Consider the following 13,749-nt stretch of genomic DNA (forward strand, 5'->3'; position numbering starts at 1 on the left):
GGCATCGCAACCTCCCGATCCGCCCTGCTCTGTGCATGACAGGGGGCGGCGCCCCAACTCCCCAATCGGCCCTGCTATGAGCCCGACCAGGGGCTGCACCTAGGGATTGGGCCTGCCCTCTGCCACCCGGAAGCGGGCCTAAGCCAGCAGGTCGTTATCTCTCGAGGGGTCCCAGACTGTGAGAGGGCACAAGTGGGGCGGAGGGACACCCCCCCCCACCGCCAGTGCACAAATTTTTGTGCACCGGGCCTCTAGTTAGAATATAAAAATCAGGAAAGTGATAATACCAAATGCTGGTAAGGAGGTGCAGAAATGAAAATCCTTAGAAAGTAGTACTGGGAGTGTCGCCACCTGGGAAACAATCTTCTGGTGTTTATTGAAATCATGTATGAAACGACCCAATGGTCTCACTCCTAAGACTTATTCTGGGAGAAACTACTTCACAAGTCCAGAAGTAGAAATGTATTTTACCTTGTACTGTATCATTGCAGTGATATTTATAGCAACAAAGAACTAGAAGCAACTGAAATATCCAACACAAGGATAACAGATAAGTAAAATGAGGTATTAACTCCAACAGGAGAAAAGAAATTAACTAGATTTACATACAGCAACTCAGATTTTAAACTGAATGATTACAAAAATCAGAGACTTTCAGCATTATTCTAATTATGTAAGTTAAAAATACATAATCCTGCAAAATAACATATTTTATAAGCATATATATTCAAGGATACACCACAGACAGAACAATGTCTTTGTTGGATAAAGCAATGGGAATGGAAATGGGCAGGGGGAGGAAGATAATAAAAGAGGGCCCTTACACAACCACTGATAGTACATCAGGAACTAGAGTATGATTTCACTCAGCTCCACACCTGAAGCCAAAAGGAAAAATGAAGAGGAAACACCTATACAATTGGATATTTTTAAGAAGCAGTTAAAAGTGGACAATATGGAGTGCTCCATAATATAAATAGAATATTAATTACTTAGGTCAGCATAGTTACATACTCTCAATTACTTAATGGTTGATTATAGATCAGCTAGACTCCTCATTGTTCAGAATTTGGTCATTTCACTGTACAGAGGACTACCAGTTAAGAAGAAGAGTTCAAGCATCCCACCCTCCATTTTTTTGTTTGTTGCTAGAAGACATAATTAAGGTCACTCTGGCAGAAAGTTTATAGTAATGACTAACACTGGAGTTTTCAATTAGCTATAAAGTTTAGCTGTAAGAATTAACTGCTAATTATATGTTAAATAAAATGGAAAAGTAATCTCCTATATTACTATTATTTTCTACTCAAATATGGAAAGTGATGGAGAGAAAAGAAAAGAACACCTGGGACATACCATGAATATTTCACTCTTTCCCCAGGAGTAATATGGTTGGGGGGCACTAACCTCTTAAGGGAGCTTTTACAATACTAACCTTGCAGAGCCTCTGAAGTCTTTAAACTCTATATTGAGAAGAGGCAAGAAGTTGCTTTTACAGAACGGGCAAGTTGTATTCAAATTTGAATCATCTGCTGTCCATCCAGCCATAATTTCTTCATCATAAACTAAGGCCCCACAAGCTCTGCATTGTGAACAACTTGACATCAAAACCTAAGAGCAGAAACATGCAGACACTGAAAGCGCCACAGTGACGACCTCAAGAGACCATTCAACCTTAATACACAAAGAATTTTATTTCTTTTGTTGATCCAATTTGGAATTGGGAGTTCAATTACTTTACAGGTAAGTCTACCAGTTTATTGCCTTGCTTATAAAGATATCAAACAAATTCGACAAAATGATTTATTATTCTGTTGACAAGGGTATCATAGGATTCTGTTAAATGTCACTTTGAAATAAAAATATGTTCACAGTCACTTTATCATGAGCAGAAATAGAACTTTACCTCCATCGCACAATTCTGAAAGATGCTAGACATGCTGGTGTTTTGAGAAGAACCATGATCTGATTTTTCAAAGTCCTGCCCTTTTATGCCTCTTGGAAGTAGAAGTTCTCCTAGAAAGAAGTAACCATCATAACACATTATGTAAGAGACTGTCCTTACTCTTAGCAAATGCATACTTAAGCATTTGGGGGGAAGTATATGACATCTGCTATTTATTTTCAAATGGCTTAATATAAAAAGGTGTATGTATTATATATATATTATCAGAATCACCTGGGGAATTTCCTTAAAAATATATACAAATGTTCAAGCTCTAGGCTAATATTTTTTGAGACTGAGTCTGTGGGATAGGGCCTTAGAACTGTGTATTTTTAACCAGCTTTCTGTTTGAATACCAGAGTTTGAGTGTTCCTCTGCTGTAATAGTGAAATCTTAGCTGTTATTTTTTAAAATTATAATTCTATTTTATCCGGCTTTCTATTCTGAAAAAGTTCAAATGTCCTGAGAAGTTGAAAGAATCATATAGTGAATAATCATACATTCTCCACCTAGGTGATTCTGATACACACTGAAGTTTAAGAACGAATGCTATAATCCACAAATATACACAACTAAAATCATTAGCTGTAGTATTTGTAGACCACATAAAATAACAGTGACAGTATGGTGTGGCTATATTCAAAATCTATTTGTTGAGATCATCTCATCAAATGAGGCTTACTGTACGCGTCATGGGAGAAGGGAAAGTAAGGGCATATATTAGAAGAAAGGACAGTCCTTCCCCATACCTGCTGAGTAATGGGATTTTCCTATATCTCCACTGCTGCTGCTACTGCCAAGGCTTGTGTTACTCTGCGTAAGTTCACTGGGGACCAATGCTGAGATACTTGTGTTAGGTGACATATTCTCCTCCAAAACATGGTCTTCAAGGCCAGCTGGGAAGCTGTAATCTTTATTATTATTAGTTTCCTCCTTTAATTGAAAAAAAAAAATCCCAAAAAACACAAAACCACACACACATAAATAATACCTTCACCAATGAGAATATATTTATTCCACCTTTTTCAGAATTAAACTCCTTTATAATCCTTAAATAAACCACCCCTCCCCCGTATTTTTCAAAACGATGAACTTCTTCTATTATTTGTCAATTTCGCTTCCAAACTCGCAAACATTCAGGCAATGACCTATATAATACTTTAAGATTTTGCTGGGCCCCTGGTTATGTTTGGGGTATTGGATGCCTCTCAATACTCAGTATCATAAAATGAAGGAACTCTAGGAGTTCACTGTCCAGTGGGATCGGGGATGACAACACAAGTGAGTAGGAGCTTTAGTGAGACAGAGCCAGAGTGAAATCTTGGCTCCCCATCACGTATTAGGTATCTGACCTTACAAAAATTACTTCTCTAACATTTAATTATATCATCTGAAAATATGAGTCATTTAAAATAAGGTGGTTGTGCCCTAACTGGTTTGGCTCAGTGGACAGAGCGCCAGCCTGCGGACTCAAGGGTCCCAGGTTCGAGTCCGGTCAAGGGCATGTACCTTGGTTGCGGGCACATCCCCAGTAGGGAGTGTGCAGGAGGCAGCTGATCGATGTTTCTCTCTCAATATTTAAAAAAATAAAAAAAATAAATAATAAGGTTGTTTTGAGACTTTCAGCTGGGAATATGATTGTTCAGAGTAACAACCATCAATAGTAGAGATATTATGAATAAAGTTCCAAATACTAGTTCTTCACCATTGTGATTATCAATGCTTTAGTTTAAATAAAAACATTTCAATAAGCAGCCTTTTTAATTTTTTGCTTTAAAGACTTGTGTCTTCTGTATTATAAAACCATATCAAATGATAAAAATTTTTAAATACAGATATGCATGACAGGAAATAAAAGCACTTATTATACCAATACCCAGAGTACAATCAAAACTTGATGTATATCCTAATTTTAAAATATGTATAATAAATTTTTATGAAATAGAAATTGTTTTTAACCTATTGTTTTTTAATCTATTCTTCTTATGCAATTCATTTTGTAGAAGATTTAATGAGATTGAATGACATTATTTAAACCCCTCCATACTAATTCAATTTACTGATGTACTATTATGTATTTGGCACATCTTAAACATTCAGAATGCTTTAAATTTTACATAAGCTACTGATGAATTCCCTTGAGCTACTTTTACACTATAAAGATTTTATAGACTTTTTATTCTTTTCTTCCTTTGAAATTATTTATTAGGTATATCTTATTTGCTTTGCCAGGCACTGGTATTGGGGCTATAGCAATGAAAAGAAAAGAAAGATGAAGTTTTGGAATTTACAATCATATATTCCAAGTCCAAATTACTCTGTATAAAGCTTTTTAAAAACACTGTTAGATAAAATTTCAAATATAAAATGGCTCATCTTTTTTTTAAAATAATGCCAGGTTAAGATACTTTTGAAGCTACCTTATTTTGTCTTTCCTTAACTGACCTTGTAAGCTCTTTAAATACAACATACAATTTGTGTTATAATACTGTACTTTTAATTCAATTAAGTTTGCCTATAAAGTTTTCCTTCAAACAGTATACAAGTCTTATCTGTCCAATTTAATTTCCTGCTTCTACTTACTATTTAGAACTTTAGCAACCTGAAATTGATTATATTACCTTGAAAATGCATGTTTTAAGCCTCCATACTTTTCCCATTATTCTCTCAAATATACATTCTGTCCTCTGATCACTTTGACTAACCCAAAGCTTTCAATTTATCTATCAAAAACCAATTTAGGTATCATCTGCTTTGCTCTTTTTGACAGTCCCCACAGGAACATTTTCTAAGATATTGTTCCCTTCTTTGCTACTATAGTGGTTAAGAGCATGAACTCTAGAGCGAATCTCCGAGACTTCAAATTCTAGTTCTGCCACTCACTAGGTTGTATGACCTGGGGAAGTTAATTAACCTCTATGAATATCAGATACCTCATTTATAAAATGGGGATAACAGTAGTGCCAACCCATGGGATTGCTACAAAAATTAAATAAACATATGTGTGCATATATATTCATGTATAAAGATAAGTATATAACTTATGGCAATACCTAGAACATAGTACTATAATAATCATAAACATTTATAGATCTGTTTTTTCTACTAAAATACTATGATTCTTTAAACACAATGGCAAAATTTTAGAGTTTTCTATGAAACAAATAAGCAAAATTTCCCCACTTCTATTTTCATAAGAAGATCTAACAATTAATTCTCTTTACAATTATTTTTAAGAAAATTACCAGTTTTTGTTATGCAGTATGAAATCTATGGATCAAGCTGTGAACAGAGCTCATATATATTAAAAAGATAACAAAGGTAAATTTATTTAAAAGTGAAGTGCTATGCAAATATAACATGGCACCATTATTAAATTAAAACATTAATCATTAGTGCTTTCAAAGAAATGAACTTAATGTATTGATCTATGGAATTATATAGTCCTGATATTCTATTTCTTCATTATTAATTTCCTTAGATGTAGGCTCAAGTCATTTAAAGAAATAAGGTATGTACAAAGTTTTAAAATATAAACACCAAAGTTACAGAAATCTCTAAATAATTTGTATATTAAAAATACTATAAACATTCTAACATCAGATAGACTACACACATAAAACACTCTTACCTCATCATCTGAGTAGCTGTAGGCAGTCGCTACAGCTACCAACATCTTACTGGCTACTGTCGCTGCTTGTTTCATACCCGATTTTATGACATCTATCTTGGGCCCTGAGAGTATATTATCCAGCTTTAGTCCTGACAAAGAATTTACCACAGAACCCAATGAGCCATGTGGTGAAGAACGCATCAGTGCTGATAAAGAAGTTGGACGTTCTTTATGACCTCGAGAGGGAGTCTGCTGCTTGAAACGCCCAGTAAAAGTTTTAGACCTAGACACTGCGGGGGAGCTCTTTTCGCTTTCAGGCTTTTCCTGCACTGGTGGATCATGATCTAAAGGTAGGCTTGATCTCCTCTCTAAAGGGTGAATAAATGCAGTGGTAGTTCCAGACTCTCTGTTTCCCTCTCCGTGTAATTCCATACTAGAAGACTTGCTACCCAGGGGACTCTTTAGGTTCATATAGTTTTCGATTTCATCAGCCAGATTACGTGCAATAACTGGAGAAAACAACTTATCTTCAGAATCAGTTTTTTCTACTGTAAATTCAGTGGCTAAAAGAGACAAAGGATCTAGTCCAGTTTCAACATCTTCCCTCTCAACAGCTTTAGCAACACCATATAAACTACTTCTTTTATTTATTAGATCTTTGGGCTCTGCTTTTAAGTCTCTGGACTGATTACTGTCACTATCATTTTGTAGACTGTCATGAGTATCCTTTGTTATAGTAGTTGTAGCTACATTGTCATCAATCACAGGTTCTAGGAGCTCTTGGCTTTCCTCAAGCATCTCTAACACTGAAGATCTGTGCTCAGAATCCCAAGTGCTTTCAGGCCCACGAGTCCTAGTATCAGCTAGATGACAGCCAACACTCTCCAAGCTATGGGTTTTTGCAATATGAAGTAGAGAAGTCTTAGGATACGTCAGTGCTGCTGTGAGAATCTTGGCATCTGCTCCCATCATGATAGCTACTTCACTTGAATTCAAATCCAAACTGCTCTTCTTTAGCAACATTCCTGCTCGACTTTCAGAACTAAAACTACAGCTCCTCTCTGGAAAATGCTTTTGTCTCTTTTCTCCTCTATCACCATTCTTGAGATTAGTAACTTCACCAAAGACTGTATCTTCAATTGGATCCAGAGTAGAAAATAGCATATTTGATGTACTACCTAAAAGGGAAAGTATAGTATTAAAAAAGAATCTGTTTACTAAAATAGTATTTTAAAATTTTCTGATTTTTTTTGAAAGTTACACATACTCCGTAAAAGATTCAGAATATTTAGAGGGAAAAAGAAAGCATACAGGAAAAAAAAGTACAAAAAAAACCTCCATTCAACCCTGCCTCCCAGAGATAACATTTTAATGTATAATCTGCCTTTCATCTTCTATGCAATACACACACACTTTAAAACAAAATCATGCAATATATACTTGTACTGTTTACTAAACTATATCTCACTTGTCAATATAGATCTACAGCTTACATTTTAAGGGTTTAATATACAATTTAAAAAATATATTCTGGCCTGGCCGATGTGGCTCAGTGGTTGAATGTCAACCTATGAACCAGGAGGCCACGGTTCGATTCAGGGTCACAGCACATGCGTAGGTTGCGGGCTCAATCCCCTGTAGGGGACATGCAGGAGACAGCCTATCAGCGATTCTCTCTTATCATTGATGTTTCTATCTCTCCCTCTCTTTGAAATCAATAAAAACATTTTTTTTTAAAAAAAGGCATGACCGCCGTAACCGGTTTGGCTCAGTGGATAGAGTGTCGGCCTGCGGACTGAAAGGTCCCAGGTTCGATTCCGGTTAAGGGCATGTACCTGGGTTGCGGGCACATCCCCAGTAGGAGATGTGCAGGAGGCAGCTGATCGATGTTTCTCTCTCATCGATGTTTCTAACTCTCTATCTCTCTCCCTTCATGACTGCCCTGGCCAGTTTTGCTCAGCATCGGCCCCTGAACCAAAGGGTTTCATTCCCATCAAGGGCATGTACCTGGGTTGCGGTTTGATCCCTGGCTCTGGTCAGGGTGCATGCAGTAGGCAACCAACTGATGTGTCTCTCTCACATCAATGTCTCTCTCTGTCCCTCTCTCCCTCCCTCCCTCCCCCCCCTCCCTCTCTCCCTCTCTTTCTAAAAAAGCAATGGAAAAATAATATCCTTGGTGAGGATTAACAACAACAAAAAACATTATGACTTTAGAGATTTGAAGGGAAAGTCTTTAATAAGGGTTTTTAATTTTCCACTCTGATTTCAAGCTCCTTTTTCTTTTGATTCTTAAAATACGTTTTTATTGGTTTTAGAGAGAGGAAGGGAGAGGAAGAGAGACAGAAACATCAAAAAGAGAGAAATATAGATAGGCTACTTCCTACATGCCCCCTACTGGGGACTGAGACGCAACCTGGGCATGTGCTCTGACCAGGAATTGAACCGGCAACCTCTTAGTGCATGGGACAATGCTCAATCAACTGAGCCACACCAGCCAGGCCCAAGCTTCTTTTTAATCTTCCAAACTGGTACCAACTAATCATTATAATCATACCAATTAAACAGAACTAATAATAAGCATTTAGAGATATTTTTTAAGCTTTTAGGGGAATCATAAGCATATTTTACAAATTTGTACCTGCTTTGAAAACTTTTACCAATATTTGAGAAACAGATCTTTGCAAATTTACTGGTTCTCATAGTATCTGCAGAAATTTAGTGGCACATTTTGTTCAATTTTAAAATGAATTTGACTGTTTGATGTATTGGCAAAAGCCCCATTACCACCTCTTTCTTCCTTAATAACATAAATCTTCCTAGATCAGGATGTAACATGGAAATAAGATGAGTAAAAAGGGAAGGAAACACACAGACCATGTCCATTTCAATATTCTGAGAAGATTCTAACCCTTTGATGAAGAAAACTCTGCCCTCCTTTTTTTTTAACCTGCTATCAATAGGTTAGGAAAATGGGATACAGAACATACATATAAATTATTTGTTCTAAAAATTTTTAGCTCCACCTCATGTGTGCTGCCTCCCCCGCCCCCCATACACACAAAAATGAAATGACTTCATGTCACAATAAATACAAAAATAAAAAGACTTTAGGAATAAGAAGTTATTCCTACATAGATTTAAAAAGCTGGGCAAATTAAGTTCTATAAAGTCAAACAATAGATACACTTACAGACAAGAGAGTTGAATTTAGAGAAGTGAATTATAGCTACTAACAAAGAGCACAGGATACAGGCTAATTTCATTATCCTTTAAAATCCTACACTTAGATGTATGCCTTAAGAGTATTTTGAAAAACAAAAACAAAAACACCCACAAAAAATAAAAGAGTACTTTGGAGGCTATAACATAATTGAAATTAGTTAACTCAAATTCAAGATAGTCACACATAACAATTATTCATTATAAATACTTAATCACAAATAAGTGGCTCAGGGTGCTTATACCAACTGGGCCAAAATTAAAGGCTCACTGGCATTTTGTGTAGATAGTAAATGATAGCAATCATTTTTTTCCATTTCCCTTCAATGACAGGCATTACCCTATCACACATAAGCGCACTTGAATTTGATCACATCACTGCATCTCTGTTTTTTTAAAATAGTTTTAATTGATTTTTAGAGAGAGAGGAAAGGAGAGGGAGAGAGAGGGAGAAACATCAATGAGAGAGAAACATCAACACTGACTGGCTGCCTTCTGTATGCTCCCTGCTGGGGGTTAAGCCCGCAACCCGGGCATGTGCCCTGACCAGGAACGGAACTGGCAACCTTTTGGTGCATGGGTCGACGACCAACCACTGAGCCACCCAGCCAGGCTTCATCTCTGTTCTTGATGAGTACAGGAGGCCCTATAGTCACCTCTCATTACCTACTATGAGAAAGTGGGACCACACTGAACAGGCACCCCAATAAAAAAGGTATTCCAAATAACTAAACACTATAAATATCTCTCATTTTAAGAGTTAAATATCTTTAAACAACTATTTTAGTTCATTTACAGGATTTAAACTTACTTCTGGCTCTTCAGCATGTTCATTATAATTAAGTCAACACTTTAATGTCATTAAACACATGTATATCTGTAGAAGTATATTTTAAATATTTAATAACCAACACATAAAGACTCACCAGTGCTGCTTTTCCTGCCGTTGACATCAAATATACCAGATGGCACTTTCACAATACTGCTGCCCCACGCAGGAGGCTCAGTTGGACTATGTGGCTCTCCACTAACTTGTGAATGTTTTGCCACCACAGCAGAGACATCACACACCTCTGGGGAAAAAACATTTGAATGTTATCGTTCCAAATTGTGCCAATATTGAACAGAAACCATCTATTTGATTTTAATACATTCTAGGTAGTTTTCCACCTCCAAGTGAGGATGAATATATGACTATTTAATTACTGATTAATTATGTCTGATTTACTTTATGCCATACATGTTGCCAGTAATGACTGAAATAAAAGTTTTATTTTAGCATTCAATAATCCTAACTTGAGCATTCTTAAGTAAAGCGCAGGCCTTCAGTTATACTCATCACTTGTCAAGTAGGAGAAGGGCTTGCTTCTGCATAAGTGGAGCATAAAGAAGGCGACGTCAATGAAGAAAGTACTTAAAAAAAAAGATTCCAAATGATCTGGAAATGAAAACATGATTCGGGTGCCTCCCATACACACCCTGACTGGGACTCAAACCCGCCACATTTTGGTGTACAAGATGATAATCCAACCCACTGACCCATACTGGCCAGGGCGAAGAAAGAATGCTTTAGTGTAAAAAGATAGGAAGAACATCTTATTACCATAAAGCCAAAATATTCTTCCATATTTCTATAAAATGATTACCACAAATAACTTCTACCTCAATGAGTTCCATAAAAAAACAAGAAACCACAAAGACTATATTTAAACTACCAATAAAAAATATCCACTTAGATATTTGAAGGACTTAGCATTTTAAAATAAAGGGGACACTAGAATACAAGTTTGATGACTCAAAGTTTAGTCTTGGTTCTGTCACAAAGTAGCTATATATATTTGGCAAGTAAATAATGGGTCACAGTTTACAACAAAACTGAGGGCTGACCTACTGAGTCTTTAAAGACCTTTTAAATTCTAAAATTCAGATACTATCAAAACCTACCATATATAATGGTACATAGTATCTTATAAGCTCAGACCTTACATTTCTAAAAATTATCAACTAAATTATCAAATAACACTTGTAGTTAGCACAGGTATTTTTCTAAGTAAAGTTAGAAAATATCAGTACTTAACCTTCTATTTGCACTTTTGTTTTGGTTGTCAATTCTCTTGCTAATTGTTCTTCAGGCACATGAATTTCTGCATCATCCTTTATAAGTTCATCCTTGGACCCATAGCCTTGGTCAGACTGACCACCTGTGAAAAAACAATGCAGGCTTACATAGAAATGTTTTCATATACTTACAGTCCAGCTATAACATTGCAAAAGAAAATGACACTGATCTACATAATTAAACTTAGAGAAAAGGAAAACAAGAAAACTTACAAAGCACACAGAACATTTTAAAATAGTAAGAAGCAAAGAACAGTATGAACAGGAATACCAAAGACTAAAAACCCAATACACATTTGAAAACACTGAATCTTAATTTCCTTATCTGTAAATTAACAGATTTGGACAAGATGTCTTTTGGAATGTTTCTATAGAATGCTACTTTTTGTGTAAGAAGAGGAAATAAAACAAACATATACCTTCTTACTTTTGCAAAAAGAAATGAAGGAGTAATAAAACAAAAACAAAACCTGTTACCTACATGGGGTGGGGCAAAATAGGATAGAAGGGCTCTAGCCGGTTTGGCTCAGTGGATAGAGCGTCGGCCTGCAAACTGAAAGTCCCGGGTTTGATTCCGGTCAAGGGCACACGTCCAGGTTGTGGGTTTGATCCCCAGCAGGGGGGCGTGCAGGAGGCAGCCTATCAATGATTCTCGCTCATCATTGATGTTTCTATCTCTCCCTCTCTATTCCTCTCTAAAGTAAATTAAACTATTTTTAAAAAATAAAATAAAATCTTTAAAAAAATAGGATGGAAGGGACAGAGAACCTTTTCTAAATATGGCTTGTTATAGTCTTTATTTTTGGAAAACACTAATTTCTAAATATTCATAAAAATTAGATCAATAAAGTGGGGATATGGGAGGGGAAGTAACTAAAATTGAATACAAACAGAAACAAATGAAACCAACTCTATTTCATATGAATACTATAACCACACTGGAAAGATGGGAGGACTCATACAAGTAACTTTGGAACACATTATTTTGAATATATACTCTAAGCCTGGGGGTAACAGTCAAATCCTGAACTCCTTAGGGGGTTTGTTTTTCACAGGGGAATGGATGTAGCAATTCTGAAATTATATATTACTCAGGTCTGAGCAAATGAGTAAATGCGATGATATTTCTGGGAGCCAAGGTTCTTTGTGTGGAAGAGAGAATTAAAAAAAAAATAATGAAGGAAGGCAAAGAAAAACCTGTGGGCTTGATTGGAATCAGAAGTAGTTCTACTATATAAAAACATATTTTCTAGCTCCGCTGAATAAGTCAAGAAGCAGTAACACCTTGGTAGTAGTAAACATATCTATAGCCCAGACCTTGGTTTCTAAAATATTTGCCCATTAAAAGAAACCTAGGATCCTCAAAGAAATGGCTGATTCCAGAGCTCAGGCAGGGAAGGTATAAGAGTAAGTCAGGAACATTTTATTATGCAAGAAAGGAAGTGCTCCAAACATGATAGACCCAGCCGGTGTGGTTCAGTGGTTGAGCGTCGACCCATGAACTAAGAGGTCACTGCTTCGATTCCTGGTCAGAGCACCTGCCCAGTTGTGGGCTCGATCCCCAGTAGGGGGATCAGTAGGAGGCAGCTGGTGGATGTTTCTCTTTCATTGATGTTTCTATCTCTCTATCCCTTTCCCTTCCTCTCTCTCTCAAATCAATAAAAACATAAAACACACACACACACACACACACACACACTTCACAGCCTCTTCTCACACTCTGCTCCCCATTCCCTTCGGAGCTGAGAAGATAGGTATAATAGAATACCATCTTATAAATGTGGAGCGAGTATAGAGTTGGTAAAACCACCAGTTTATAACCATCACAGTAAAGACTGGTTCAGGCAAGAATCTTCAATGGATGCTAAATTTAAACGAGAAAATGTGATAAGAAAGAGGCTATTACTGCACAGCCTCCCAGTGTCTCCTTACAGATGGCTTATTATCTGCAAGGGGGATAACAGTAACTAAGAGAAACCAAACATTGAGACTAGTGATCACAATGAACCTCACCAATGAGGAGCAGACAGACACCGTGTGCCTCTGGGACATTGTGTGCCTCTGCCACATGAAAATCTGAGAAGGATACAATCTCACTTTTGTAGCACAGCCATGGATGCATCACCTAATCTAATCACATAGAATATCAGGCAGGCTCAAACTGAATATTCCACAAAATAACTGGACTGAATTCTTCAAAAGGTTCAAAGTCATGAACAACAAAGAAAGGGTGAAGAACTGTGCCAGGTTAAAGGAGACTAAAGAGAGGGAGTTAAAGTACCACAACAGACATCACAATAATTGACAAAATTGGAACACAGACTATAGATTAAAGCAGTTTATCAATTGAATTTGGTAACTATACTGTGGTTATGTAAGAGAAAACACGACTGAAGTATTAAGCGGTAACAGGGCAAGATATATTGACTTGCTTGCATATGATTACAAAAAATAAATATGCATATAGAAAGAAAACAAGAAAACAAACGTGACAAACTAAAAGTGAGCACATTTAAATTAAAGTTATTTAAGAGTTCTCTATTATTCTGCAACATTTCTGTAAGTTTGAAATTATTTAAAAATGAAGTTTTTTGAAAGTTTATTTTGGCTTTAAAATTGTATCATTTGCCGAAACCGGTTTGGCTCAGTGGATAGAGCGTCAGCCTGTGGACTGAAAGGTCCCAGGTTCGATTCCGGTCAAGGGCATGTACCTGGGTTTCGGGCACATCCCCAGTGGGGGATGTGCAGGAGGCAGCTGATCGATGTTTCTCTCTCATCCATGTTTCTAACTCTCTATCTCTCTCCCTTCCTCTCTGTAAAAAATCAATAAAATATATATTTTTTAAAAATTGTA

The 13,749-nt window shown here is 36.6% G+C and overlaps 1 protein-coding gene across 3 annotated transcripts in view; it reads right to left on the reverse strand.

Moving 5' to 3' along the window:
* DENND4C (DENN/MADD domain containing 4C) overlaps nucleotides 1-13,749 on the reverse strand; it is a 90,569-nt gene that overhangs the window by 21,062 nt on the left and 55,758 nt on the right. For all 3 annotated transcript variants that reach the window (XM_005879953.2, XM_005879952.2, XM_014528096.1), the window contains 6 exons: nucleotides 10,856-10,978; nucleotides 9,704-9,850; nucleotides 5,577-6,736; nucleotides 2,695-2,878; nucleotides 1,907-2,016; nucleotides 1,436-1,611 (listed from right to left, as the gene is read on the reverse strand). In XM_005879953.2, coding sequence (XP_005880015.1) covers nucleotides 1,436-1,611; nucleotides 1,907-2,016; nucleotides 2,695-2,878; nucleotides 5,577-6,736; nucleotides 9,704-9,850; nucleotides 10,856-10,978 — 1,900 coding nt within the window. The remainder of the gene's footprint in view (nucleotides 1-1,435; nucleotides 1,612-1,906; nucleotides 2,017-2,694; nucleotides 2,879-5,576; nucleotides 6,737-9,703; nucleotides 9,851-10,855; nucleotides 10,979-13,749) is intronic.

The sequence above is a fragment of the Myotis brandtii genome, unplaced genomic scaffold, assembly GCF_000412655.1.
Source record: "Myotis brandtii unplaced genomic scaffold, ASM41265v1 scaffold618, whole genome shotgun sequence".
In the NCBI taxonomy this organism is placed as follows: Eukaryota; Metazoa; Chordata; class Mammalia; order Chiroptera; family Vespertilionidae; genus Myotis; species Myotis brandtii.